This window comes from Colossoma macropomum, unplaced genomic scaffold (assembly GCF_904425465.1).
Source record: "Colossoma macropomum unplaced genomic scaffold, Colossoma_macropomum, whole genome shotgun sequence".
NCBI lineage: Eukaryota > Metazoa > Chordata > Actinopteri > Characiformes > Serrasalmidae > Colossoma > Colossoma macropomum.
The window spans coordinates 52,501-79,798 of record NW_023495894.1 but is presented as its reverse complement, the minus strand read 5'-3'; the positions used below and the strand labels follow the sequence as shown (position 1 = coordinate 79,798).

The 27,298-nt window shown below is 39.9% G+C and overlaps 1 protein-coding gene and 2 long non-coding RNA genes across 5 annotated transcripts in view; all 3 read right to left on the bottom strand.

Annotated features, from left to right (window-relative positions):
* Positions 1–4,321: 4,321 nt before the first annotated feature.
* On the bottom strand, positions 4,322–5,911 carry LOC118803382. The gene is made up of 3 exons (XR_005006849.1): positions 5,704–5,911; positions 5,386–5,478; positions 4,322–4,596 (listed from the first exon to the last, which is right to left on the bottom strand). It is a non-coding gene; the product is annotated as an uncharacterized LOC118803382 (long non-coding RNA).
* Positions 5,912–18,264: 12,353 nt separating this feature from the next.
* The window catches only part of LOC118803383, a 57,957-nt gene continuing 48,923 nt past the window's right edge, over positions 18,265–27,298 (bottom strand). Inside the window, exon 6 of the mRNA XM_036563882.1 lies at positions 18,265–19,375. Within this exon, the coding sequence (XP_036419775.1) occupies positions 19,281–19,375 (95 nt within the window). The 3' untranslated portion in view covers positions 18,265–19,280. The remainder of the gene's footprint in view (positions 19,376–27,298) is intronic.
* The window catches only part of LOC118803385, a 6,720-nt gene continuing 53 nt past the window's right edge, over positions 20,632–27,298 (bottom strand). Inside the window, exons 1-5 of one of the 3 annotated variants that reach the window (XR_005006852.1) lie at positions 23,872–27,298; positions 22,084–23,707; positions 21,293–21,433; positions 21,071–21,182; positions 20,632–20,962 (exon numbers count right to left, since the gene is read on the bottom strand). The exon at positions 23,872–27,298 is cut by the window's right edge and continues 53 nt beyond it. This is a non-coding gene — a long non-coding RNA (uncharacterized LOC118803385). Of the gene's footprint in view, positions 20,963–21,070; positions 21,183–21,292; positions 21,434–22,083 lie in introns of all 3 variants that reach the window. The other 2 variants (XR_005006851.1, XR_005006850.1) reach the window with 2 other exon arrangements.

The following is a 27,298-nucleotide window of genomic DNA, read 5'->3' as shown; positions in this document are numbered from 1 at the left end:
ATAAGTGGCAATTCACACAACACACAAAACATATAGTTAAGTAACTGCACATACAATTTTAATATACATTACATGAGGTTGCAACATGCCATGGGATGCGACCGAAGTGATTTTAATTACTTTAAATATGAATTCCAAGACCAAACAGAGCGTTTGAAAAACACTAATGCTAACTTAGCTAGCGCTAACGATAGCTAACTAGTGCTATCTCAATATCTGTTTAAACGGAGAGGTTTCTCTTACCAAAATGACCCATATTACACAAAATATTTTAATAAAACAGCTACTACAGCTCAACGTTACACATAATCATGACAAATACTCACCGCACTTGCACTGCTTCTCACCTAAAGAAAATGGCGTCGTTGAAGAGAAGAGTTCACAGACAGCCAGGTGAAGTGAGTCTTTCTGAAGCTTTAGATTTTTTTGATCCACTGTTTTGAAAACTGGGGCCAGAGTCTCAAAGCACTTAGGACCCTCTTAACCCACCCTGACCATCATGTCTTCAGAGCCCAGAGAAGAACAGTGAGGTGATAAAATAGCACCTGAAATGTTCTGAGAATCAGTGGAGCAGCCAGTTATGATGGAGGTCCTAGTGGGTTATTACTGTACTAAGTGCTTTGATAATCTGGACCCAGAATCCCAGCAGATAAACATCAAAACTCATAGAGGACAATATTTAAATTAGTCCACAATAAAGGGGACTTTGTTTAATAGCAGTAAAAAGAGTGACATTATAAAGATTTGTTCTGTATTTCTTCAGTAATTATACATTCACTGTTATATTCATATGTTTTTACACATGAATATAAAAAACATATGAATATGTATATATAATAAATACAAATATGTATATATAATATATGAATATAATATATATGTTAACAGAGTGATAAAAGATTTAGCTTAGTAATATAAAGTGTAAAATAAAACTTGTTTATTATATTATCATTTAACTGTATCCTAGCTGTGCTCAGATATTCCTCTCAGTGTTTTCCTTTATTTATGCATTTATATCCAGTAACATAAATCAGGAATTAGTGTTTTTCACATATGGATACATATAAGACATAAATACACTGATCTGAGGGCAAAAACGGACCATGTGGGCTTCCTCGCTCACTTCCCATTGGCTGTGTGTATCTTAACCCTGTCTGTCATTGGTAGATAGTGAATCAGCTGATGTGCCACCGTCTCTTTAAGGTTTAGTCCAGGAGTTACAAAACCACTACTGCAGGATGTTCAGTCCTTCTTTAGAGACTGAGGGATGGGGACGGTCACTAGCTGGTCACGGTGGTTCCAGGTTCAGAGGCTGTTGTTTGTAACCTCCATGAAGCTTTGAGAATCCAGCCCCTGGTTTGTGGAATGAAGCTCAACTTGTCTGTAATGATGTCCAGACAAGTGACAAATCAGAGGACCGATCTGAATAAACGAGTAAAGAAAACCTGCTCCCAGACTGGTGGGCTGCCTGAGTTACGCTATGAACATCCTCCCATGTTCTGTGGCAGGTAGAAAACGCTGAGCAGGACCAGCTGACCTCGATTTAGGATCAAGATGAGCAGGAGCAAAAGGTCTAAGGGGACTTTAAAAGAGGGGTCAAAGATGACAGGAGCTTCAGTCACAAAGACTGACCAGTGATTCAACAGGAACAGTGACTAAACTGACCTCTGCATTCAGATCTGTGGGAAAGACACCAGTAAACAGGGCTGGAAATTGTGGTCAGTGATGCTCGTTCATTACTGTGATCTGCAGCTGTTCCTCAGGTGACGATCCAGAACATGATCAGACTGTCAGCAAGAACAGTCTGACCACAACTGACCACACTACATAAACAGAGTGATTTAACTCTTCCTCACTATGTTTTCTGCTTTATTTATGTGTTTATATACAGTAACACAGGCCGTCAGACATTAGTGTTCACATATGCGTACGCCTTAAACGTGAACCATAACATAAAAATAAACTGTTAATTTAATTGTTTACACGATGATGTACTATTTTACTCACGTTCTGTTGGTTCTGTGTACACTGGAACATTTTCTCTCACTGGTAGAAGAGAAACAGCTGAAACGCCACTTTCCCTTTAGGTTTTATCTCAAAGTTACACTACATGGCCAAAAGTTTGTGGACACCTGCTTCTCCAATGTTTCCTCCAATATCAAGAGTATTAAAAAGAGTTTGTCCCCATTTGCTGCAGTAACAGCCTCTACTCCTCTGGGAAGGCTTCATAGTAGATTTTGGAACATTGCTGTGAGGATTTGATTGAGCATTAGTGAGGTCAGGTACTGATGTTGGATGGTCAGTTCTGGATCTCCAAACTCATCCCAAAGGTATTGGATGGAGCTCCATCACTCCAGAGAACACACTGGACTTCTGGGATTTGAAGTTGCCAGGTGGCTGTTAAATACACTCAAAATGCAGACCTGCTCCTCACTGTATATACACCATATTAACATGATAAACTCCATAAAAATGACTCCGTATAATATTAAATAATGTGAGGTCACTCTTCACTGAAAACCCTGTTTAGTTCAGTCCTAGGCTTAATCCCTGCTGTAGAGATGGAGAAGGATTCTGTAATAGTCACTCCTGAGTCTTCCAGACTAAATAATGACTGTAGTGATAAATACAGTCTGTATATCTGCAGCTAAGAGGCTCTAACTGAGCTGCATTAGATCACTGAGTCACTTTAACCAGCGTGTGTTGTTTGTTGTGTTGTGCAGTTTTCTGTAGTGCAGCTTTACATCACTCAACCTCATTAGGGTAACAATATTCACGACTTCATATCCTCCTTGTGTTCATATCCATCAGTGTTGGCTCACTACAATACCCAGCATGCACTGTTGTTACATGTCTGGCCTGGATGAGGGGTGTCTGGCTGGTGTTTTTCCTTTCTCTCTCTCTCTCTCTCTCTCTCTCCCTCTCCATCTCTCTCTCTGTCTCTCTCTCTTTGTCTCTCTCTCTCTCTCTCATGCGGCTGTGCTTCCTTGGGGTTCTGGACAGGGTAGATGGGCGCGCTCATACATGTTTACATCACGTAGCTGCCCAGTGTACAGACACCTCAGGTGAGGGGCGGCGCTGACCCATGTATTTATGTTGAGCGATGGGGAAGACTGGTGTAGGTAGAGTTTTTTTTGCTAGTAGGTGAGGATTTAAATGAAGGAGCTGGGTAGTTTTTTGTGTTTGTTTGTTGTGATTATTTCGTTCCTTTGGAGCCGTCCGGGTCCAGAATCCCGCTCTTTTTGACAACAAGCATATTTGCCGTTGTTGTAAAAATTGTACATAGTATTGTTTTCACTAAAAGTCCTGGCATGAGTGAACCTCATTCCTATATCCCTACACTCTTATCCCAAAGTAGCTGACTCTACTAGAAGATGGCGTGGAAACCCGCTGCCTTATACTGTTTACGTTTTTACACAAGGTGAAACTGAACACTTTAAGCTGTATTAACACAGAACCTTAACTGGATGCAGCACACAAATCAAGTTTACATTAGTCTTTACTCAAAATCATTAGTTCACATAAATCATCTATTTTCTGAAGTCTTAATTCTACAAAATAACTATTTTAAGTTAAACATACAAAAATATATATATAACATAAATATAACATTATTTATCACTACTTAGTTTAAAATTGGAAGGGAAGAATTTCAACACTACATTTCAATGTTCCAATGTAATTTATTGACAAAACACTGCAAGGTAACACTTCAAATGGGTTACTGCACCAACACCAAACGTGTCAATCAAAAGACAGAATTAAAACTCCTTGTTAAAACTCCACCTTGTTAGGAGACGTAATATACCTGCACAGCATTGAACAATATCTGCTATATTTCTGTAAACAACTGGACACAAAGACACGCATTATAACTTGATACAAGCCTTCAAAGCTTCACCTTGATTGATGAAGTGTTAACTATATCATATCAACTGAGCTCTAATATGCAGTTCTGAGCGCACAACTACATCTTGTACTGTGGCTGAACATTCATATCCCTCATTAAACTTAAATCAGTTCCACATAATGCAAAAAACCAGCACCTGTTAAACACTTCCTTTGCATGATTGGTGACGAGGGCAATGAAACCATGTGAGACGTCTTGTATTTTATCAAACGTGAAGGTTTGGAGAGGCGACTGAAGTCAAAGAGGGGACCATAACAACATGGTGAGCACAGGGGCACCAGGTTGAAGTGGAAAAACAAACAAAAACAAATAAACATTTGAAAAACCAAAAGCAGCCACACCTTCTTACGATAGACTTGACCTGGCTTTTATTTACAGCGCGAGCTGCTTTTCAGTGTTTGTAATCTGGGTTTTAGTTCACCGTGGCCCAGTGTGAGAAGAACCTGTTGGATGAACTGGAATGTGTTCTTCACAGAGTTGGGACAGTTGAGATACGCTGCATATGTAAGCCCAAGCCTAATGCACACAGCTTTTGGCAGGTCTTGAATGTCGTCCATCACGACTTGTCCCTCAATGATGATCTTCAATGGGGCTGGACTGAGATGGAGGGATGATGAGAGCTCAGCACCTTTATGCTGAATGAGGAGGATCCCAATGTCAGCGTGGCAGAATGAGTCATCAGAGTCCTGACAGCATAAGAGCACAATCATAACATTAATGATCAATTAAGCATTAAGACAGTCTAGTCATGGGAGAGTCAGATGCATGAGGGAGGTGTGAGGAGGTGTTATGACTGCTGGAGTAGATTAAATCGGCACACCCGAAAGAAGGTGGAAAAAGCTCAGAAAGAGGTGCTGAAATGAAGTTTTCATTGTGTACATTTTTAACAATTTGAGCTGCAGCACTCTTTAAAAAGACGGCTCTTCAAGAGTTCTTTAATAAAGAAAATGGTTCTAGATAGCACAGGGTTCTTCTATTGTTATGATGTCAAGCTTGTATACAATAGAAGAACCCTTTGTGGGGCTATACAGAGGCATTTTCAAAAAGGTTGTATACAGACCCTCATACAGAACATTCTCCATCCATCTCAAGAACCCTTTCATAATGCCAAGAACCCTTTAATCATGCAGAGGGTTTTTTGAATGTACATGGTTCTATATAGAACCATTTTCTTTACTGAAGAACCCTTGAAGAACTATATTTTTAAGATTGTGCACAAAAGAACACCTATCAGCCTCACTGTGTCAGAGTGCTGGGAGATGAAGGAGATCATGGCAGACTGGAAATCTCACAAAATACCACATAAACTATCTGGATGGACAGCCTGTACGAGTGATACGCTGAACCATTTCTTACTCTTTAACTGTGTAAAACTAAACTCTCAGGGTTTACTGAAGACAGGAACGATCAAATAATGGTTAAAATTCAAGATTTTCACTGTCATGGTCCTTTTGAGAAAGTAAGAGGTTACTTACAAAGGCTGTTGTGTAGAAGTCTGTGGAGATGTCACTGAGGATGACTAGAAGGCCTCTGAGCACCAGTGTCCGAACATCAGTTGGCCCTTCAGTCTTTTGGAAAGTAAAACGACACGGAAAATTACATAATTAGAACGACAAAAAATGAACGGTCTGTAAGAAAGACGAACTGACCAAGCACAGTTTTGATTGTGTTGCACAACCAGTATGGCAGCACTTTCTGTGACATGTTGTTACATAAGCAGTGAAAACAGTGCAGTGCTAGTGTTTGATTGCTGTGGACCAGCCCTGGTCTGTTCTGACTGCATTTAAACTCACAACACTTCCACTTCCACTGCATCTTCAGAAGAACCTGTAGAAACAGAACATAGGAGAACTCAGCTCATTCTTTCAGTACATTAACTCCACTGCAGAACGTTAACCAGCCTCTGTTAATGACCAGGGCTGTGGTGATAACCGCGTTAACCTGCTGCACAGTGAGGCCGAGAGAGGGGCGTGGTGGGCTCGAGACGCGAGGCTCGCGTGAGCCAGGGGAGGTGGGCGCTAGGCGGGGTGGGGGTGAATCGCAGACCGCGGGGAAACCTTCCTTTTTCACTGCACTATAAAAGTCCTCACCGTCACAGCGCCGCTAACGGCAAACTAATGTCTCTCTCTGAAGAGCTGTTCAATTCACTGCTGTATAAAAGCAGCACATCACTAAAGTGCAGCCTTAACAGACACAGGTTCGAATCGGTGCGTTACCATAGGTAACCGGCATGAGCAGCGTTAGCCAGCCGCTGCAAACACACAGCCTAGCTAACGCTATGAACTGGGAACCGACAGAAACACCAGTTTGATTGCTGGCTGACCTGTTATAGCTAGTTACAGCTAACCTTCATCCATCCATCCATCATCTAAACCGCTTATCCTTCTGGGTCGCGGTGGGGTGCTGGAGCCTATCCCAGCTGTCATTGGGCGGAAGGCAGGATACACCCTGGACAGGTCGCCAGTCCATCGCAGGGCAGACAGACAGACATACACATTCACACACTCACTCACACCTAGGGGCAATTCAGCATGTCCAATCAGCCTGACTGCATGTTTTTGGACTGTGGGAGGAAACCGGAGTACCCGGAGGAAACCCACGCAGACACGGGGAGAACATGCAAACTCCACACAGAAACGACCCTGGCCCTTCTTGCTGTGAGGCGACAGCACTACCCACTGTGCCACCGTGCCGCGTTACAGCTAACCTGTTATAGCTAATTATAGCTAGTTATAGCTGACCTGTTATAGCTGGTTATAGAAACATATCCAAACTCAGTGCTAACGCTGTACATTTAGAGCCGCCAAAGAAACTAATACCGGTACGTTAACACTAAGCTGCTTTAGCGTTCAGCTACCCTGAGTTCCTCTCTGGACCAGTGTTTTAGTAACACATCTTCTCAGAAAGATCTCAGGAACTTATTTTACATCCCCACCGTTCCACTCGGAGCAACGCTGCTTTCAGAAACCCACAGCTTTCGGCGGAGCTGCAGCTGAACAGACGCTGATCCAGCTCGCTCTTCACACAGCGCTCAGACCTGTCAGTCAGGATCTGGAGAGGCCCCTCCCCCTTACAGAGACGCCCCGAGCTCAGCTATCAGCTCAACATAATCACTGCAGTGTTTTTCAGCTCAATACTGCAAACAACTGATCTGATTCAGTAACGACTACATTTTTCTGTAGAACATAAAGAATCAGTATCGATCACTCAGCACTGTAATTAAGATGAAATCCGGGTTCACAGCGCAGCTGCAGTAAATAAGAAAAGGAGCTGTCCTGTTCGTGTCCTGCTCCTTCCTGGGTCAGGCTACAAACATCACGTCTAAACCATAAGTTACTGACCCCATTCTCCCCTAGACTCTCCTGTGGGGTCGCAACAATCATGCAGATACTTTAGGAGGCCCTACAACATTCAGTAACTCCTGACTGCTGGACGCTGAGTGTGAATATATCAGCTTTTTAGCTTTTTGTTTATTTATAATTCTTTATATTGTAAATTTTTTGTGAAGGATGGAGTTTATTTTTATCTTATTTTTTATTTTTCGAATTATATTTATTGTCTATAAAGTAACAAGTAACAAACTGTAAAAAAGCTTGTTAAGCACTTAATAAAGTTAATTACTTGCTTGTTAATTATCTTCTTGTTACTTCTTTTCTTTTTCTTGAGTGTCTTTCTCTCCCTTTGCTGCTGTAACACTGAGAATTTCCCCGTTGTGGGACTAATAAAGGACTATCTTATCTTATCTTATCTTATCTTATCTTATATTGATCCAGAGGCTAATAAACACATCTGTGGTGATAGTTAACATTAGTGATAAAGAACATCAACTGGTCGTCAAACTGTTTTTATTTGTTAAATGAATAATTCAGTTGAAGTTTTAGTGAAAAAAGTTTCAGTCTGTCTCTAAACATCCACAACAAAACAGTTGTCACCCTCCAAATTTTGCTTTCCTTGTAAGATACATGATCAGAAGGAGATTTCCTGATCAGGCAAACTCAGCTTAGACACCACTGAGGCACGACTGTAAAAGAGAATAAGCACGTTTACAACAGAGATTTGATACATTTTAAATTTTGGTTGGAGTGTCCTTTTAAAGGGAACTTCCACTGATGTTTCACTGTTTTGCCCAGTTCAGAAACCGGGATGTAATCAGAGAGATTCAGAGAGGTTTGGTGTGAAATGGCTCAGATGTCTTTACAGTGGTGGTGATAGGAACCAGGGGGTCTGTTTGAGTTCATTAATGGTGAAGCACTTTTTCACAATAAGCACCAATAATGTTTAAAAGATACACATCCAGTGATGACCGACTGACATTCATGACTTCAAAGACTCTCCAAGCACAGATGAAACACCAACTTTAAAACGACCTGAGAGTCTCAGCACACATGGCTCTAAAGTAGACTGACTGGTTAATTCACTGGACTCTACAATCAGGAATTCTACAGCTGAAGATGAACTGAATTAATATTGTCATTTTAACTCTGAAAGCTCAGTGAAAAATATTTACAATGGAAAAACTGAAACTGACACCATGAAAATACTCAACCATTCAGCAAACTGCAGAACAGACCCACCATATTCAACACAGTGTAGCACATCATAATGCAGTTTACATCACTGTAAATACTTTCATGACACTGTCATCTCAAAGTGCTTCACAGAAGATAAAACAAATAAAATACAAAAAATAACATCTATTTAATAAGAAAACATGAATAAAAATAATCTAACATCAATTTAATAACAATAATAACAACACAAGAGTAAAAATAATCACTATAATATTAATATAACTTCAGTAAAATACAAATAAAATCTCACAACAAAACAAAAATCAGGACTACTTCAACAATACAGTACAAATATGTGTAAAATGATAAGTCTTTAAATTTGTCCTAAAAAGTGGTAAAGATTCAGAAGTTCTACGAGACTTAAGAAGCTCATTCCACAATCATGGACCCAATACAGTTAAAGCACAGTCACTCAAGGAACCTAACTTATGGGGAACCACCAGCAGATCTGAGGATCCAGACCTCAGTGTAACCTTAACATACATATGAGGAAGAAGGAGATCCTGTAATTATACTGAAGACCAGAAATCACAGCAAAATCACAAACACATGAACCAGCTTCTCAGCCTCACATCGAGTCAGAGACGCCCTGAGTCTCACAGTGTTTCTCTGTCTAAGCTCTACAAATAGAGTATTTCTGTATAGAATGTATATAGAATATGGGAAGCAAATGACAATGTAGGTCCACTTTAATCCTAAGACTCCTCACACAAGATGCCGGTGATTTCAGGTGATCAATTACAAGAATGTTGTTAATTCCATCTTTTCAAATCTGTCTTGAAGTGAAAACAGCTGAAGTAGCAACACTAAAAGGTGAGGAATGGTCACTCAAGGCTGCACATTCTTTACGCCCAGTTCAAACAGGAACTGAACCAGTGAAATACAGTGACTGAAACCCCTCTGACCTGCAGGTGCTGCACGATCAACAGCATCAAAAGAGGCACTCAATAAAAGATCATCTACCACCTTAAACACTGCAGTTTCTGTGCTATGAAATGTTCAACATCAAGACTTAAAAACTTTACATACCCAGCTGGATTCCAAATAAATCTGCACAAGGTCGGCAAAAAACCTCCTCTAAATCTGATATGAAAGGCAAGTCTGAGATCAGCCTATAGATGATAAAACAGAGGCTACAAGGTGGTGTTTTTCAGCAGAGCTTTAACTGCAGCACATAATCAAACACATCAGATTCAGCACATTTCAAACACTGATAGAAAAGTGTTGCATTGAAAAGACACAGTATCTTTAAAATCTGACACCAAACATAAACATAAACATAAACATGATCAACAACTTTTCCCTTTAGCTGAAAAGAGTGAAATCTTAATATTCACTAAAAATACTTTCCAAATTATAAAAATGATGCTCAACAGTAACAGAGTCACTATAAATCCAAACAAGAGGAAAATATTTCACCATAAAGCATTTTGGATGGAAATTCTTTGGCCTCAATGAAAATTGGTGGTTATGTAGCCCACTCAAAATATAATATTCACACTTTTCTCCACTTCACACCTCTTTCTCATGTATTAACTTATTTCTTACAAGTAATTCATTTACATCAGAAATTACAAACACCAAAATGTCTCCGATAAGTTTTAGTGACCACACTAAAGAATATTCAGCTCCACAAACCATAACCAGGTGGTGCTTTAATCCATCTTTACTTAAAGACCCAGAATCTGACACATTCCTAAGGAGGGAGTGGACATCCTTCATGGAAGTGAAAGACTGTCCAAACACCAAACCAACACTTCTGTGGAAAACAGCAAAGACTGTAATAAGAAACAAAATAATCTCATATTCATCTTTAAAAAAGACAGAAATTCAACAGCAAAGATTCTGAGAACAAAACATCAAGCTTTTAGAAAATATCTGACATCATTAATAAAAAACAGTATTATAACTGTCCTGTTTTGTGTGACTGATATTGGCTGAATATCTATCTATCTATCTATCTATCTATCTATCTATCTGTCTGTCTGTCTGTCTGTCTATCTATCTGTCTGTCTGTCTGTCTGTCTGTCTATCTGTCTGTCTGTCTGTCTGTTTTTCTGTCTGTCTGTCTGTCTGTCTGTCTCTAGAAATTATTCCCGGGTTCAAGTTAGCATTTTGACTGGACACTTAAGAAGACTGACAGTCCACTTAAAATTCCCTGTAGAGAACAGAATTCAGGGATCCTTCAATAATAGCAGGTTGTCCAGGTCCTGATGCAGCAAAACATCCCCACACTGACCCACTACCGCCCCCAAGCGTGAATGTTGGAGTGGTGTTCTTGCTGTAAAATGCAGGATTAGTTTCAAGCCATTCATTCATTCTTGTTATCCAGAAGGTCACACTTCAGACCTCCAGCCCACGACTGCCCCCGTAGAAGAGTAAAAAGATTACTAACGAGAAGCCAAACAGATCAGAAGCTGTTGACTTCAGTGGTGGAACGTTGATCATGGAAGAAAGTTAATTTGTCTGTAGATTAAAAAAAGGTATTTAATAGCAAAATAGAGAGAACAATATAAAAATAGCTCACTTCTGTCTGTAGCTTTTCCCCCTGAGAGGTAGCTGGTTGGCCATGGGGTTGAAATGCTGCAGAAACAAAAACAGACACAATAACCATAAAAACCATATAAAAACACTGTTATCTACTGCAGACACTATTAAGAGAAGTGTTTTAGCACTATTGAATGTAACACAAAATACAAAACAGTAAACAAAATTAAATCACTGTCTCTGTCGTTTGCCTGTAGTTTGCTTTTGTCTGCAGTGACCCTCTTCCTCACAGACAAATCTGGGGTTTACAGACACATCATTGTCTGATCATTGCAGCACATTCATATGAACTGAGGTGGTGATAAAAGGCTGTGCGTTCATTTTTGTGTAGTAACCGTTTATGATTATATAACGTTGAGGTGTCCCAGAATGTCTAACTAGCTAATTTGCTTTTATATTACTGGACAGCCGCTGGACAGCCTCCTTTTTTCAATGGCTTTTACCTGCTGACCAAGCTAACGCTAACTACTAAGCTAGCTGGCTAATTCTGAAAAGTGCAGCATTAAAGTATGCTAGCTAACGTTTGCTACACAAACAACAGACAAACACAAAACACAATAAGACGTAACAAACATATATATTTGGAAAACTCCACATACAGTAGAATCGCACACGGCTGGTGTTTTAAGCTTTGTTCACAGACTTCGTGTACTTGGCGCTTGATTCATGTTGCCTCTACACTCTTCAGCGCAGCCTCTTCATCCAACACTATGGCGCTCTTGGAAACTGGAAGAGCCGTAATGCCTGCAGGAAGATCGCGGAGCCGTCTTTGCGCGGTGACTCTAAGGTGGAGCTCAGGTGGGTCCTGGATTTCCTTAGTATTGTCCCAGCTGGTTACTGTTGTCACAGTAGGTGTTATTCCAAACACACGAACTGTGTGAGGGCTCGAGATGCAGCTTATTCTCATGGATGAAGTTTTTCTATAGGTAACCTAATTTATATTCTGAGAAACAGTCCTAGAAGTTCACACTGTGCTCTGCTTGAGTATTTTAGGAAGTGTTGATTTGTTCTGTCCATTTGCTCTACAGGTTTGCGCAGGGCTTACGTATGAGGCAGGGTGATATGAAGACAGAAGGTATAGCAGAAAGTTCAAGAACACTGTCAAAGATGCCTCATGTGTAAGAAAAGTGTGCACACGTGCTGTGAGGCACTATGAAAGGACAGCACAGCACCTTGGGGAGGACAGGGAGTTTGTGGCCATTGACGAAAGCAACTTCAACACAAACAAAAGGTCTGTATCAATACAGGATTTAAAGAAGCAAATCCTACATGCTTTATTTTTCCCTGAAATCCACTTATGACCTTTGAGTGGATGTCTGTACCAAAAACAGTCATAATTCATTTTTACATGACCATTTTCCTCTTTTGATCAGGTAAATTAAACCGGTTGGGTTTGTTACGGAGCCTTTTAGATACAGGTAAACTACCTTTGTTCTGACTGGCAGTTCTATATTGTATCTTATTCAAAAAGCAGTCTGGGCCAAAACACTCCTTATTACTTCAGCATGAATGGGTGGGACTAAACTGCTGTATACTGAATAAACAGATAGATATATGTAAGTTATTTTTCCCCAAGAATAATGATTTTAAAATGGGCTAATTTTGCAGCTAGTTTCTGTAATGTGGACTCGGTATTTTGAAAATGTTACAGTTTCACATTTGTTACATTATAATTAACTTTATTTACAGAGCTCAGTTATCTAACATTCAAACCATCCATGTGAAAAAGTAACTGTTCCCTTAATCAGCCCTGCTGAATGTAAAACTCACTCATATTGAAGTTCACCATCAGAGTTATGGTATCACCATAAGCACTAGGCCATGATCAAAAGAACATCCAGAAAAGGGTTCAAAACATTTCTAAGGTTCTAGAAAATCTAAAAAAGTGCACCAAAAATGAAAACCCAGAGAACATTGATGAATCTTCACTTGAGTAACTGGCCAGCCAGAATTTCCCCAAAGGCACTGTGACCGGAAGGTCGCCGGTTTGAACCGACAGTACATGACTGAAGTGCCCCTGAGCAAGACACCTAATCTCCAACTGGTCACTGGGCGCTGCGGATAGGGCTGCCCACCACTCCGGGCAAGTGTGCTCACTGCCCTCTAGTGTTTGTCTTCACTAGTGTGTATGTGGTGTTTCACTGCACAGATGAGTTAAATGTGGTGAAATGTCCCCGTTGTGGGACTAATAAGGGTCACTTATTATTATTATCACTAAATCTTAATCTTCTCACCGGCTGATGTTGACCCCTTACTCAGAGCTGCTGATTCAACAAATTACAGTAAACCTATGGGAGTGTTTACTATTTCATCTACATCTGTATGTGAACATGAACACATCCTTTAGTTTACCATCATTCATTGAGTCAGGAGCTGTGAATAAGAAGCCAAATGAATCGGAAGCTGTAAATAAGTAGCTGCCTAAATCATGCAGTTAATATTGTTGATGACGTCTTTGTAAACCACAGATTCGTCTTTGAGGAAGAGGGGCTCTGCAGACAAAGGCAAACTACAGGGAAACGACAGAGGTGGTGATTTTTTTGCTTTTTTGCATTAAAAGAGTTCATTCAGAGGACATTCAACAACGCTAGAAAGTCCTTCTGTTAATAGTATCTGTGGGAGATAATGGTCATTTTGTAATGACCGTCTGTTTTTGATTCTGCAGCATTTCAACCCCATGACCAACCAGCTACCTCTCAGGGGGAAAAGCTACAGACAGAGCTAAGCTGTGTTTTTATATTGTACGTTCTTTCTATTTTGCTAGGAAGTATATTTTATGAATCTACAGGTAAATGAACTGTCTTCCCTGATCAGTGTTGTTAATAGCCTCTATGTGGACCACAGATTCGTCTGTGTTTTTGTTTTTTACAGTTTTGTATAAAATGGAAAGACTTTTAAAGCGTTTAATAGAAAAGTTCAACAATATTGACAAACACTATTTTAGATAATGGGCTAGATTAGTAACACTCAGCAGTGACCAGTGTAACCATATTACGCCACGCTGCGCAGAATGTGTGGCCTGGTAAATAAGTCCTATTCATAAAGTCTCCAAGAGGCAGGTGTGGGTTTGTCAGTGGCTGCTGTGTGCAGAAGACTTTATAAACAGAAATACAGAGGCTGCACTGCACGATGCTGATTCTTCTGCTGTCAGCTGTTGAGGCCTTAATGGTTACAAAGCTCTCTGATTCTCTTTCTTCTTAATAAAGTTCTACACGGTCAGGTTTGGTGAGCCTCAGGATTGGTTGGAGTCTCTTACTGCTTTATTCTCGTCTCTCAGCCTTATAATGATTTCCTTAACTTTCTTTTTCACAGCTGTGGTCCTCATGTTGATCAACAGCAAAAGCAGATTCCACAGGTGACCCAGGTTGTAAAAGCCTAAATAAAAACCTGAATAAAACACAGTTTATTAATAAGAGTTAAGCTACAGAACATTAGAACCATGAATAACTCATTCTTCATTCTAAAAGAAGAGAACTAAGAGTAACAACTGTAAAATATTTAGTTATAAGTACTTCTGAGCCAGAACCAAACTCAGTCTATATGAAATGAGCTGAGAAAATAAAATAAAATAAATAAGGACACAAATATTAGAAAAAATAAACTTTATTGAGTTCATACATCTCCTTTTCACTGATTTGTGGAGATATTTCACATTATTGATCCAGCCAGCCAATAAGGTGACTGGTTATATGAACCTGAGGGTAAAGTACTGCTGGACTAAGTGCCGAACTTCCTTTGGGTCCAGCCAGCAGCCAAAGCAACGGGTCTCCCTGCAACAGAACCGAGATAAGAGCATTTATTTTGTTATTGATATGTTTCTTTATTAACATTTTTCTTTTTTTATTAATTTATTTCCATAACTATTAATTTCTATATTTATTTATCTCTCTATTTATTTCTGTATTTCCTTGTCCTTATGCTAATAAAGGGGCTGTCAGCCAATGATGTCACAGCGTCTTAATACTCCTATCAGTTAATCGATGTCAGACTCTGTAGATCGATTGTTCATGTCTTGCTCTCTCAGCGGTAACTAAGGTCCAGACAGTACAGTAACGGCTTCTTACAGCAGCAGACAGTCAGAGATCTGAGAGTCTCGGCTGGTCTGGCTGAAAATGCAGGTCTGGGTTGTTTACTGGTTCGTGTGGAGGCTGTGGGGACAGTCTGCTCCATTTAGCTGCCTCTGCTGATTCAGATGTCGACCCCATAGCCTTCAGAGCTTCAGAGGAGGCGAATAATCGGCTTTTTCTGCAGAATTCAGATCAAACTCAGACATTCGGACGCCCTTCTCACATCCGGCCTGTGGAGCCATCGAGAGTTACTCATCAGCAGGTCTGTCTGTTCGTGACGTTGCAGCTCTTCATGGAGTGAAAGAACAGTTTAACGGCGAATGGCAGAGCATGGTCTGAGGTACAGAGCACGGTCTAAAGTACAGAGCATGGTCTGAGGTACAGAGCATGGTCTAAAGTACAGAGCATGGTCTAAAGTACAGAGCACGGTCTAAAGTACAGAGCATGGTCTGAGGTACAGTGCATGGTCTGAGGTACAGAGCATGGTCTGAGGTACAGTGCATGGTCTGAGGTACAGAACATGGTCTGAGGTACAGAGCATGGTCTAAAGTACAGAGCATGGTCTGAGGTACAGAGCATGGTCTAAAGTACAGAGCATGGTCTGAGGTACAGTGCATGGTCTGAGGTACAGAGCATGGTCTGAGGTACAGTGCATGGTCTGAGGTACAGAGCATGGTCTAAAGTACAGAGCATGGTCTGAGGTACAGTGCATGGTCTGAGGTACAGAGCATGGTCTGAGGTACAGTGCATGGTCTGAGGTACAGAACATGGTCTGAGGTACAGAGCATGGTCTAAAGTACAGAGCATGGTCTGAGGTACGTGTGCATGGTCGAAAGTACAGAGCATGGTCTGAGGTACAGAGCATGGTCTGAGGTACAGAGCATGGTCTAAAGTACAGAGCATGGTCTGAGGTACAGAGCATGGTCTGAGGTACAGAGCATGGTCTAAAGTACAGAGCATGGTCTGAGGTACAGAGCATGGTCTGAGGTACAGTGCATGGTCTGAGGTACAGAGCATGGTCTGAGGTACAGAGCATGGTCTTAGGTACAGTGCATGGTCTGAGGTACAGAGCATGGTCTGAGGTACAGAGCATGGTCTAAAGTACAGAGCATGGTCTGAGGTACAGAGCATGGTCTAAAGTACAGAGCATGGTCTGAGGTACAGTGCATGGTCTGAGGTACAGAGCATGGTCTGAGGTACGTGTGCATGGTCTGAGGTACAGAGCATGTTCTGAGGTACAGAGCATGGTCTAAAGTACAGTGCATGGTCTGAGGTACAGAGCATGGTCTGAGGTACAGTGCATGGTCTGAGGTACAGTGCATGGTCTGAGGTACAGAGCATGGTCTAAAGTACAGTGCATGGTCTGAGGTACAGAGCATGGTCTAAAGTACAGTGCATGGTCTGAGGTACAGTGCATGGTCTGAGGTACAGAGCATGGTCTAAAGTACAGTGCATGGTCTGAGGTACAGTGCATGGTCTGAGGTACGTGTGCATGCAAAGTGTGCTAACAGTCTATATGCATGCTCAACTTTTCAAAACATGCTAACCTAACTGTTGGGAGGAGTGCAAAATTCTTGCATAATAAGCCTGATGAAGTTCTTTTGTCATCTGACCACACAATGTAATTCTTATTTAAAGGGTCTCTGACATGTTTACCAACACTTATAATGAAGACCTGGATACAAAAGTACGCGAGATCCTCAGTTGTCATCCAAATACAGGATATAAAATGATGGCTGGCATCTCAACGCTCGAGGCATTCGGATACAAAGTGAGTGTTTCTTTGCAGGCATTAAAGTAATGATGACAGTCTGCTTGTGCAAGTGTAATAGGTTATATATGACGTAAAGTACATTTTAAATCTAATATTTATATGCTATTAAGGGTAATGGGACAATGTATGGAGCGATAGCAGTTTCAGCTTCCCCATAGTCTCATGAGGAAGACGGAGTTGCCATGATACCACTTTTTTATTTTTTAAAACAGATACAGAGATCGAGTCCTTCGTTCTGATATTTTTTTTTCAAAATCTACTAAGCTGTTAAATTATCTAATTTTTAATTGATTCGTTTAACTTAATATGAAAGTGTAAAAGTAGTCTGTGATGCTGTAACGACACAGCTAAAATCACATCACACAGTGTAACTGACCGTTTCAGGGTAGATTTTATACAAAGTTGGATCCAGTTTATTAATTTCCCACTTACAGCCCATCCAGCATTTTCTACTGATATCAAGCTAAAACCAATACCTGGTATCGTATCAGTGGCGTCTCTAGATGAAGGCTATTTTTGGTTTGTGCAGTAGACATATAATAATGACCTTTAGAATCTTAATTTATAGGAAAAAAAGCATTTAACTGAAATCTGTACATTTACTTTTATGAAGGACGTCGCGTTCAAGAAGCTGTGCGCCGTGAAGATCTAGAAGGAAGTGAAATGCGTGCTCTTCAGCTGCAGACGGTGCGCCGCAGAAGGTATTCTGTGCCTGCTCCTAACAGTTTGTGGCATATAGATGGCAACCATAAACTTATTCGGTAAGGATGTGCTTATATGAACACTGTTTTAAATACATGATACAATTCATACAGTGTAAAATCATACAGTTCTTTTTGCATGTATGGTTTTATTTATGCCAGGGCTGCCCATATCTGTTCTTAGTGAGGCAACATAGACAGTTTAGTTCCACCACTTCTAGTTCTAATTCTTAGAAGCTCCTGAAGGTCTTCATTAAAAAATTCCCTTGTGTGGTAAATCACAAGGACTGGACCTGGGCAACCTTGGTTTATACTGAACATACAGTTGCACACGGAGTGTAGAGCATTAGAGACATTATGTATATGGAAATTAAATGTATCTTTCTTATGACCTCATGAGGAGGCGTGTTCATTGTTAATCACTTTGTTATATTTAATTAGCAAATTCTTTCCACCATCTAAAACATTGGTGGAAGTTTATATGCTGTATTGTAAAAACATAAAATACATTCTTTAGTTTATTAAGTTTAATAAAATAGAATTAGGAATTCATGTGTGTTTATAGTATGTTTCAGATAACAAAGTAGTGTCTACTAGTAAGTAGTTTCATTTCTGTAATATGTTACGATTTTCAATTTCTTAAATTACAGATGGGGAATAGTAGTTCATGGTGGCATTGACGGCTTTAGTTGTCTAATTGTGTACCTTAATGCTGCCACCAACAACCAGGCCTCAACAGTCATGGGCAGCTTCCCTGAAGCAGTCAATACCTATGGAGTGCCTTCACGTGTCGGGTCTGACAAAGGAGGAGAAAATGTTCAGGTTGTACATTTCATGGTGTCCACTAGAGGCCTAAATAGGAATTCCCACATCACTGGAAGAAGCACACACAATCAGAGGAACCATTCTGTAAAGACTTTGTGTTCACATTCATTTTCAAACTGACTTCGGTAGAGTCCAACTAAAACGCTTTTTCTTTGGGTTTAGTCAACTACATTTTTTCATGCTTGCTCACTCTACCTAGGATAGACAGATCGTGGAGAGATGTCTTTGGGGGAGTTTTAGATCTCTTCTACACCATTTTCTGCAACCTGGAGAGGGAGGGCCTACTCAGCCCAGATGAAGAGATCCACATCTACACACTGCACCGGACCTTTCTTCCACATATTCAGAGGCATTTGCAGTTCTTCAAGGATGGCTGGAACCACCATAGATTGCGCACAGAGGAGAACCAGTCACCACTTCAACTATGGATGCAGAACCAACTTGAGGGGCATCAAGACCCTCCCCAGGTATGTTTGAAACAAGGCTAGAAGTAAACCTCTATCTATAGATAGCCAAACAATTTTGTACAAGCTAAGGAATTTAGGATTAATACTAATGGTGTCCAGCATTTTTTCATGTATTAAGTAGTTCATCAAATAACAATGATGTACTTTACCACGCATTCTTACATTATTAGTGATATGATCAATGACTGGTTACAGTTTATGCATTTTCAAGCATGCCCTTATGCTGGCCATAATGAATTACACACGTACCAAAACATGCTTGTTCTTTCTGTGCTTCTTTTTTTGGTCCTCCTTAAATATACACTTTGAAAAAAGGCAAATAATGTGCTGTTCAAATTTTAATGTTCAATATAATTCTAGGTTGATCCTGAGTGTGGGATTGACTGGGAAGGTCCACATGGATACCACCACGAAGGAGTCACAGTTCCTGAGGTTCAGCTTCCCCGGCCACTATCTGAAGTGGAAGTGCAGAGACGGCCAAATCCACGAGGTCCTTTTTCCAATGTATTAAATCTGTACAGTGAGACAGTTGTGGTGTTAACAGATATACTTTCAGATGTTTAAAGGACAGACATCTGCTGACGTTTTTGGGTTTTGGATGTTATTCTAATATTATTTGATATCCATAGCACACAACCTTGTGAGATGGTAATTATTAAGCAGAGCAAGCACTAAAAACATATGAGCACTGTCTTTTCTCTGAGTTTGATGCCTATATAGCAAATATGTGCAGGCATCCTATCGTTATGATGTCATCATTTTGTTTACCTAGAATTGTAGCAGACCCTGTTGAAGGGTCATAATTGTTGAGGTCATTGCCTTTGCAATTAATAACCATTCATTAATTCTTATTTAGCTTGTGCTTCCACTAACTGGCCACTTTATTAGAAACACCTATGTTGTACTTCCACTAACTGGCCACTTTATTAGAAACAACAGCTTAGCCACCATTCATCATTGGTCAGTTACTAATCATTGTTGATCTGATATGTTTTTGAGTGGTGGACCAGCAGGAACACTGAAATGGTACAGCAACACTGCTGGAGCCAAGAGCATCGTCACATCCAAATATATCCAGGCAACAGCAAACTCAGGAAACGACCAGTGATGAAGCTAGAAATGATCAACACAGATGTGCATGGAATATATGTGGTGCAGTTTTTAACTATACCAGCAGGAAATGTCTTATACATGTTTCAGATAAAGTGGCCAGTGAGTGTTTGTACCCCTGCTATTCACAAAAGCACACATGCTGGCCAAATGTTTGTGCTGTAATTCTAAGTTTAAAATTTTGGTCCAAAGCTACATTTTGCATGCAACAAATACCTTTTTTTAAATTGGTCAGATGAGTAAGGTGGTCTCATCATGTGTGATGGGGGCATAAAACTGGGTATGATATAAAACTCCAGTTAGGAGTCCAGCATAGTTGGCCGATTCCTCTGCTCAAACACACCCCATTCAACTCAGCAGTAATTCCCAGAGTTAGTTGTTGGGTCAGAGCAGAGAAATCACCAAACTGCGCTGGACTCCAGCCCTCAGTTCTCTAACCCAATTCAGTGTAACAACACTTCCTTACTATCGTGGTGTTTTCTCCTCTCAGGGTCCTCATATGTAGTGTTATTGGTTGGTTTTCTGCAATCATAACTTCGTTGACACCTACTGTGACTCCAGGCTTTGACATTTAGGTAGTTTATGTTTATGTATGTTATTACTTTAATCAAATTAAATGTTTAAAACACTTTTTTGTAAATTAAACCTTTTTTATTGAACATTGTTCTAATTGAACAGTTAACAGTAATGCATGTATGAAATCTCACCAATTTTATTAAACAAAAAATGCAAATAAAGCTTTGCAACAAAAAGTGTTAATGTTGTCTTTGGCTCAAATCTGACCGAATCCAGAGTAGGAGGAGGAGATGCTTGCCATCAGGTCTCAGAGGAAATCTTCATAATTTGCAGTATTTTTCGAAAGCTTTAGAGTTAAAAAGCCTGTTGATGATTGGGGAAGGTCACAATCAACAACTTCCACCTCCAGTGATGGGGGAAGGACATCCCAGCCAGTCCAGAATGACAGCAAACTCTTCAAGACCTCAGAGGACCCTGAAAAAGACCCCCCCAAAACAGTATCAGCAACTGTTGTCATATTCTATCATATCATATATAAATCTTAAAAATTAAGTTATTATAACATCAAATGTGGCAAAATACCAGTTTCTATAAACTTCCGGAAACAGCCTAGCACACGGCACTGGTCCTCCAGCGTGAGGACGTCTTCATCAACATCTTCCTCCCGTGGCCAGATAATCTCGTCCAGAATCATCTAAGAATGAGCGTTCTTAGTTCTTAGACTTAGAGGCAGTAGCTTTACTGCTTTTTTAAGGCTGAACTTTATCATAGATGGGCAGCTCTGCTGTTATTTGTTTGACTTACTTGAGATGTTATCTCTGTCTCAGTGGCCCTTGGGAACAAGATTGGCACAGTGTCTGGTCCAGAGCTGAAAAGCTCCGAAACACCAGTGTCTTTCAGGCCTCTCTTAATTTGCTTCACTTGCTTGGTAGTTCTTCCAAGAACCTGTAAATGTATTACAAAATGTTTGACAAGTTTCTGAAACTTCAGAAAGTAACATGCATAGACTAAACAAAACATAACATAACATAACATAACATAACATAACATAACTGCCATTTCTTTAGGGTTGTTTGAAAAAGGGCTTTATACAGTGTTGTAAGTGTAAAATTCAATGATATCAGAAAACACAGTATTTGTTTTGTATCAACAGGAAGAAAATAAATAAAAATATTGTAAACGTGTGAAACTCATTGACTACATGTCCAGCATTTCTTTTAAATCATCATTATTAGAGGACTCTTGGTGGAAATCAAAGCTTGAACAAGGTTGTGTATGTTCAGAATTCTTTCCCAGCAGGGTGTCTAGAGCTGCATCATGTCACACATGCAGTCTTTACAGCATAAATACACATCTGGGTTATAAACAATGTCTTGTTTTCATTTCATGTCCTTTCATTGTTTCAAGAACACCATTAAACATTTTAACATTCATTACTGCATATTTGATTTTATGCAAACTAACATAAACCCAAATGTCATTTTCTATCTCGGAGGAAGACGTTTAACTTTCCTGCAGAATAACCCTCAAATCCAGAGGCAGAGTCAGGCTGAACTTCACAAGTATTAAACTTAAAGAATAAAATAAAATCTTACGGCATGGAGAAGAATTTTCTCCCTAAGCCACCACCTGTTTTCTGACGTAACACCAGGCAAGTCCCAGGGCAGCTCACAGAGAGGACCATGGATTTCTGGTCCTCAGAAAGTTCCTGGGTTCCTTCCAACTGATTAAAGACATCAGAGGGTTCAATGAAAACTGAGAGTTTGCAAAAAGGTTCAAATGCAAACAAATTTACAAGCTCAGAACAGACATTACAAATAATGTGTCTTTTGAAGAAAGTAAACATATTTAAAAATGGCTTTGGTAAATAAACTAAAATTAAAAATATTTTTTCCCAAACCAGGTGGATGACATCCCGAACATCCTGGTCCACGCAGTCAGATACGCTAATTGCTGCCGTCTCTTGCTCCCCTCCAAAGAGTACATGCACTATGGCAGGGCTCAACCCAGCAAGACGTGGGCCATCATTTAAAAAACAGTGCCCAATTATGCGTCCAGCTATGACACAAAAATCACTTTCCAAAAGTGCCCGAGATGTGGAAGGAACAAGATGGTCTTGCTCGCCCTCAAAGAGCAAAGTCTTTACACAATTAACACAATTAATTTTGATTGACGGGTGTCCATTTTAAAGGGACAAAAGTGTGTTTTAAAAGGCTGCAAGGCTACCAAAATCAGTAGATGTACCCGTCTCTTCCTCAAGAAGGAAGCCATTCTGAAGATGTTCCATCACTGTAGACAGCACATACCTGTTGACTCCCTCACCGATTGCTGTGTCACCTTTCAAATTGAAACACTGAAAGTCAGGCAATGCAGTGAAGCAGACTTCGTCCCTGCTTACCATTGCTGAGACGACTTCAAGAATCAAGCAAATCAAAGTTTCATATGTGAGAATACAGAGAACGTACCCAGTACGTATCTAATGAACTGCCTCCTCTGAGTAAGCATTACATTCTAAAGGCCAGCAGACGAGGCATGTGATCAAGTTCCTCTGGAGATGATACAAATTTTGCTTTGATGCTGCGTCTCCAATATTGCTTTGTATTGGTTTTTGTGAATGTTTGACAATAACTCTGTAATTGGGGTCTCTGAGATTTTACACATATTAACTTTTTAAAGTCTATTATTAATATCTCCTCATTTTTCTTATAAATGTAGCCATAATGAACGACTGAAAGTCTAAAGAAAAAAGAAGCAAGCCAGCAACTGGAGGATAACTACAGCCCCAGTGTGACTAAATAAATCAGGTGACGTAATTTCATAAATAAGAAACAGGCTAAATGATGATTTACCAAAGATGATGTATCAATAAATGATTTACCAAAAATCATTGTTCGTCCCACAAGGTCATATGTCAATCACCCATCATATGCACATTCTTAGGTGGTACTTAATAGGTATATTATGCGTCATTCTCAGTATGTTTTATGACTGTGTTATTTAATCAATAATTAGGATCATTACCAGTCAATTTGCACTGCAGTGGATTAGACCACTGCACCTTTGGCCTTTTGTAAAAAGTAATGATAGCCCTGTTCCTTTCCACCAAGGAATCCCTCAAGCTCAGGGTGAAGTTCAGGTTGTCTGTGTCTTTATTAGCCTCGAGTGTTGACTGGGTGAACAGCTGAACTGCCTTGGCTGGATCTGGTTCTGTAATCCAAGCTTAACAGAAAAACAGAGTCAGATTTAATATACACATCAAAAAAAATATGAAATGCAAAAAATATACATAAAAAATTCTGAGTCGCTTGAGATGTTCAGATTGATTCTGTCCAGTAAGGTTTAACATTTTAAAAAGCAATTTCTTATGGACTTTCCAGGATCACCTGAGAGATAAAGTACACTGTTGGGCATGTGCTGACCATCAACACATACTGGACTCCTGGACACTGAAGTGCCAGATGAGTTTGCTGTACAGACAGACATAAAATATCAGGCAGTAGAATTAAAAATCTACATCTGTCCATCACCAGGCGAGGGGTCTGACTCCCTGGTACATTTATCCTAATGGGCAACTCAAATTTAAAGTGCCACAGAAATTCTGAAAAATATTCAGAAAATATTCAGAAACCTTAAATTCTGTAAACTCCTGACTTGTCCTTTAATCTGTAACACACTGAGTACAAACCCTCAACTGAACCTGTCTCCAGACTCTCCTCCATCACCAAATCTACAACGGGGTGCTGAGAGGTGGAGGCAGAGGTCAAAATGGTTCTAGGGACAGCTGCACTCTCTCTCTCTCTTTCATTCTCTTTCTCCCTTTCACCTGCAGTTCACCTGAGAAAAGCTGAGTTAGATGATAAGCGTTCTCCATGCACTTCATAATATATTTAGTTATACCTAAACAAAGAATGAAGTACCACACTTTGTGTCCATATATCTCTACAGTTCAAAGTCTATATTATTCTTTGACCAGAACTAAGCAATATATGACCGACCCCTACGGCAGGGCTTCTCAAACTTTCTTTGAGGATGGAGAATCATTTTAAAGCCTTCTGCATCCTGCTTAAAGCCTAATTTTGGAGTGGACTGTTAACTACACACGCAACAAAGTCCACACAGTATTGCATTTTCTAAAATAAGAAAAAAGGTTATAGACTGTTTTTTCCATATGACAGATAATAATAAGATAAATTCAGCTGCATTTACCTCACAAAGAAACAAAGATAACTGCTAAAACATGATCATAATAATCATCGTTACACTCAAAGCAGCACCTTGAGCCGTCTTCACTGTGTCGTCTTATCTGTGAAAAGGGAAATTCCTCTCCACAGTTCAGACATGGCATCAAGGGTCCAGTCTGGGCATCAACTGGTCCTTCATTTAGTTCCTATTTGTAAAGACAGAACACCCACAGCAATGACATGACATTTGGATCTTTACGTAACATATGATAAATAACTTGGTTAATGACGAATAATTTAGCTAATTTATAGTTTTCAATATTGCACAACAGTCCTCACATTTACTTGATGGACTGGTAAATGAAACAACATGAACTGACAAATCCAGTCTTACACGCTCTGGACTCAAAGTCCTCTGCAGGGGGCGAATGTAAAGAGTGCATGATTTATCACAGTGCTAGGATCCTTCAGACATCTCACGGTGTGTCCTTCACTGGGGCAAGGCACGACTACAAGATGACGGCTCCTTGTGGTTCCTGAACTTCTCATCAGCTCAAACCCGCCTGCATCTCTCAGTTTTGGAAATGAAATGAAAAGGAACTCCACAAACTCTCGTGAGTGAAATGACAAACAATACACAACTTCAGTTTCACTTCTGTGACTGTGAGTTTTAGAACCACTGTCTTTTATAACTTTTAGTTTAAAATGTTTGTGTGCCCTGTTTCTGTCCTAAAACTCATCATGAAAACTCTGCGGTAAAATGTGATCCAGGAAAAAAAACTTGCTTCACGATTACGACAAATAAGGTAACTGATATTAATATTCACAAAATACACAGATTGACAAATTAATTAATTACATATGACAATGTTGCTCAAGATTTAGATATATATTACTTCTCTGAGCTAGGGGCTTCACAGAAATTGCCTTAAAAGGTATGTGGGGCCCATTTAAGTACCCCCCAGACTTTCCACCGTTTCTGATCTTTGTGTTACACTTGTAATAAATTATATAAAATTCCTTGATTATGTTAAAAGAGAGGTTCATACTTCATTTCATTATATGATCATTAAACCTGACAAATCCATATGAAAAGTCCCCGCTAGAAAAAAACAACACAGACAAGCACCAGCATATGTTTTGTTTAGGATACTGGAATGCTAATCAACCAGCATGACCATACTGGGTGACTAGCTAAACCAGCACCAGACCAACATAAACCAGCTTAGACCAGCAAAGAATTCATGCAGGTCTGTGCTGTTTTTTTCAGCAGGGTTAAGTTGGCTTATTAGGGGCGTTCCCACATATGAATGTGCTCGATCGAATCTAATAGACACAAATGATAAATGGAGACTATCAGTATCTGATGTCTCTCAGTCTCTGACTTTAACTGTTGTTTTTTAAATATGATATCAGGTTTCATACCTCGGACGTTCAGACGCTTCTCACCCAGCCCCCCCTCTGAAGGTGTTCTTTGGTGACTCTCGTTGGTACTGTAGTTGTATCTTTCCGTCCAAGACAGCAAAATGTATGAGTGTCTGTGAAGAGTGTGTTGGTGTGGACACGCCTAAACTGCCTCCTGGATCTGACTGGGTTATTAATGTATGGAGCAAACAGTCCTGAAACTTCAGCTGGAAGAAGAGAACAAGAGTTATTTCACAAAATATGCCACAGTTCAACAGTTTGGCATCACTTGTCATGTTAACAGTTTTGTTATTTAGGTGCAGTTATAACATAAGGTTGGTTTCCCAGATAGGGATTATGCTTAGTCCTGGACTATATTCTTCTTTCAATGGAGAATCTCCATTCATGCTATATAATCCATGACCAGCTATTTTCTCCACCCAAGAAATCAGTTCAAATATCCTTAACTAGATGTTAAAAGGTGTTTTTAAATGATCGTCAATAGTTAAAGTTTTGGCAAAACTTAAAACTTTAAAAAATTACTATACTGTACTTTTTACAGTTATTTTATCATGTGGCCAAGATTTTATAACCACTTTTAAAACAGACACATTTTGGCTATTAATTTTACTATATCTTATTTTTGATGCTTTACAGCTTTCATAGTTATTACAGAATCATCTACAGCTCTGCTCCTGGTCTTTTTAACAACCTTTTATTAGTTATTTGAAACCTGTATTTGCACAGGAGGAACCTATTCACATTGAAAGAGTAGAATACATCGCCGAAAAAAGGTGATAACAGATGTTCACAGATCCAGTACAGCCATCTGTGAACTCTAATTTTAGTAAATCTTCTTTTTAGTTAACTTTACAGTGCAAAACATTTATTATTGGAGGGTAGAATTCAACTGTTAATTATAATGGCTTATAATAAGTTTCTCTGTATTTATAAGCCTACCATCCACAGGATGTAGGCCTACAGACCCCCGCAAAGTAGTGACAGATGCAGTACCCGAAACAGTCCCAGTGGTGCCAGATGTAGTACCTGAAACAGTCCCAGTGGTGCCAGATGCAGTACCCAGAACAGTCCCAGTGGTGCCAGATGTAGTACCCAAAACAGTCCCAGTGGTGCCAGATGTAGTACCCAAAACAGTCCCAGTGGTGCCAGATGCAGTACCCAAAACAATCCCAGTGGTGCCAGATGCAGTACCCAAAACAGTCCC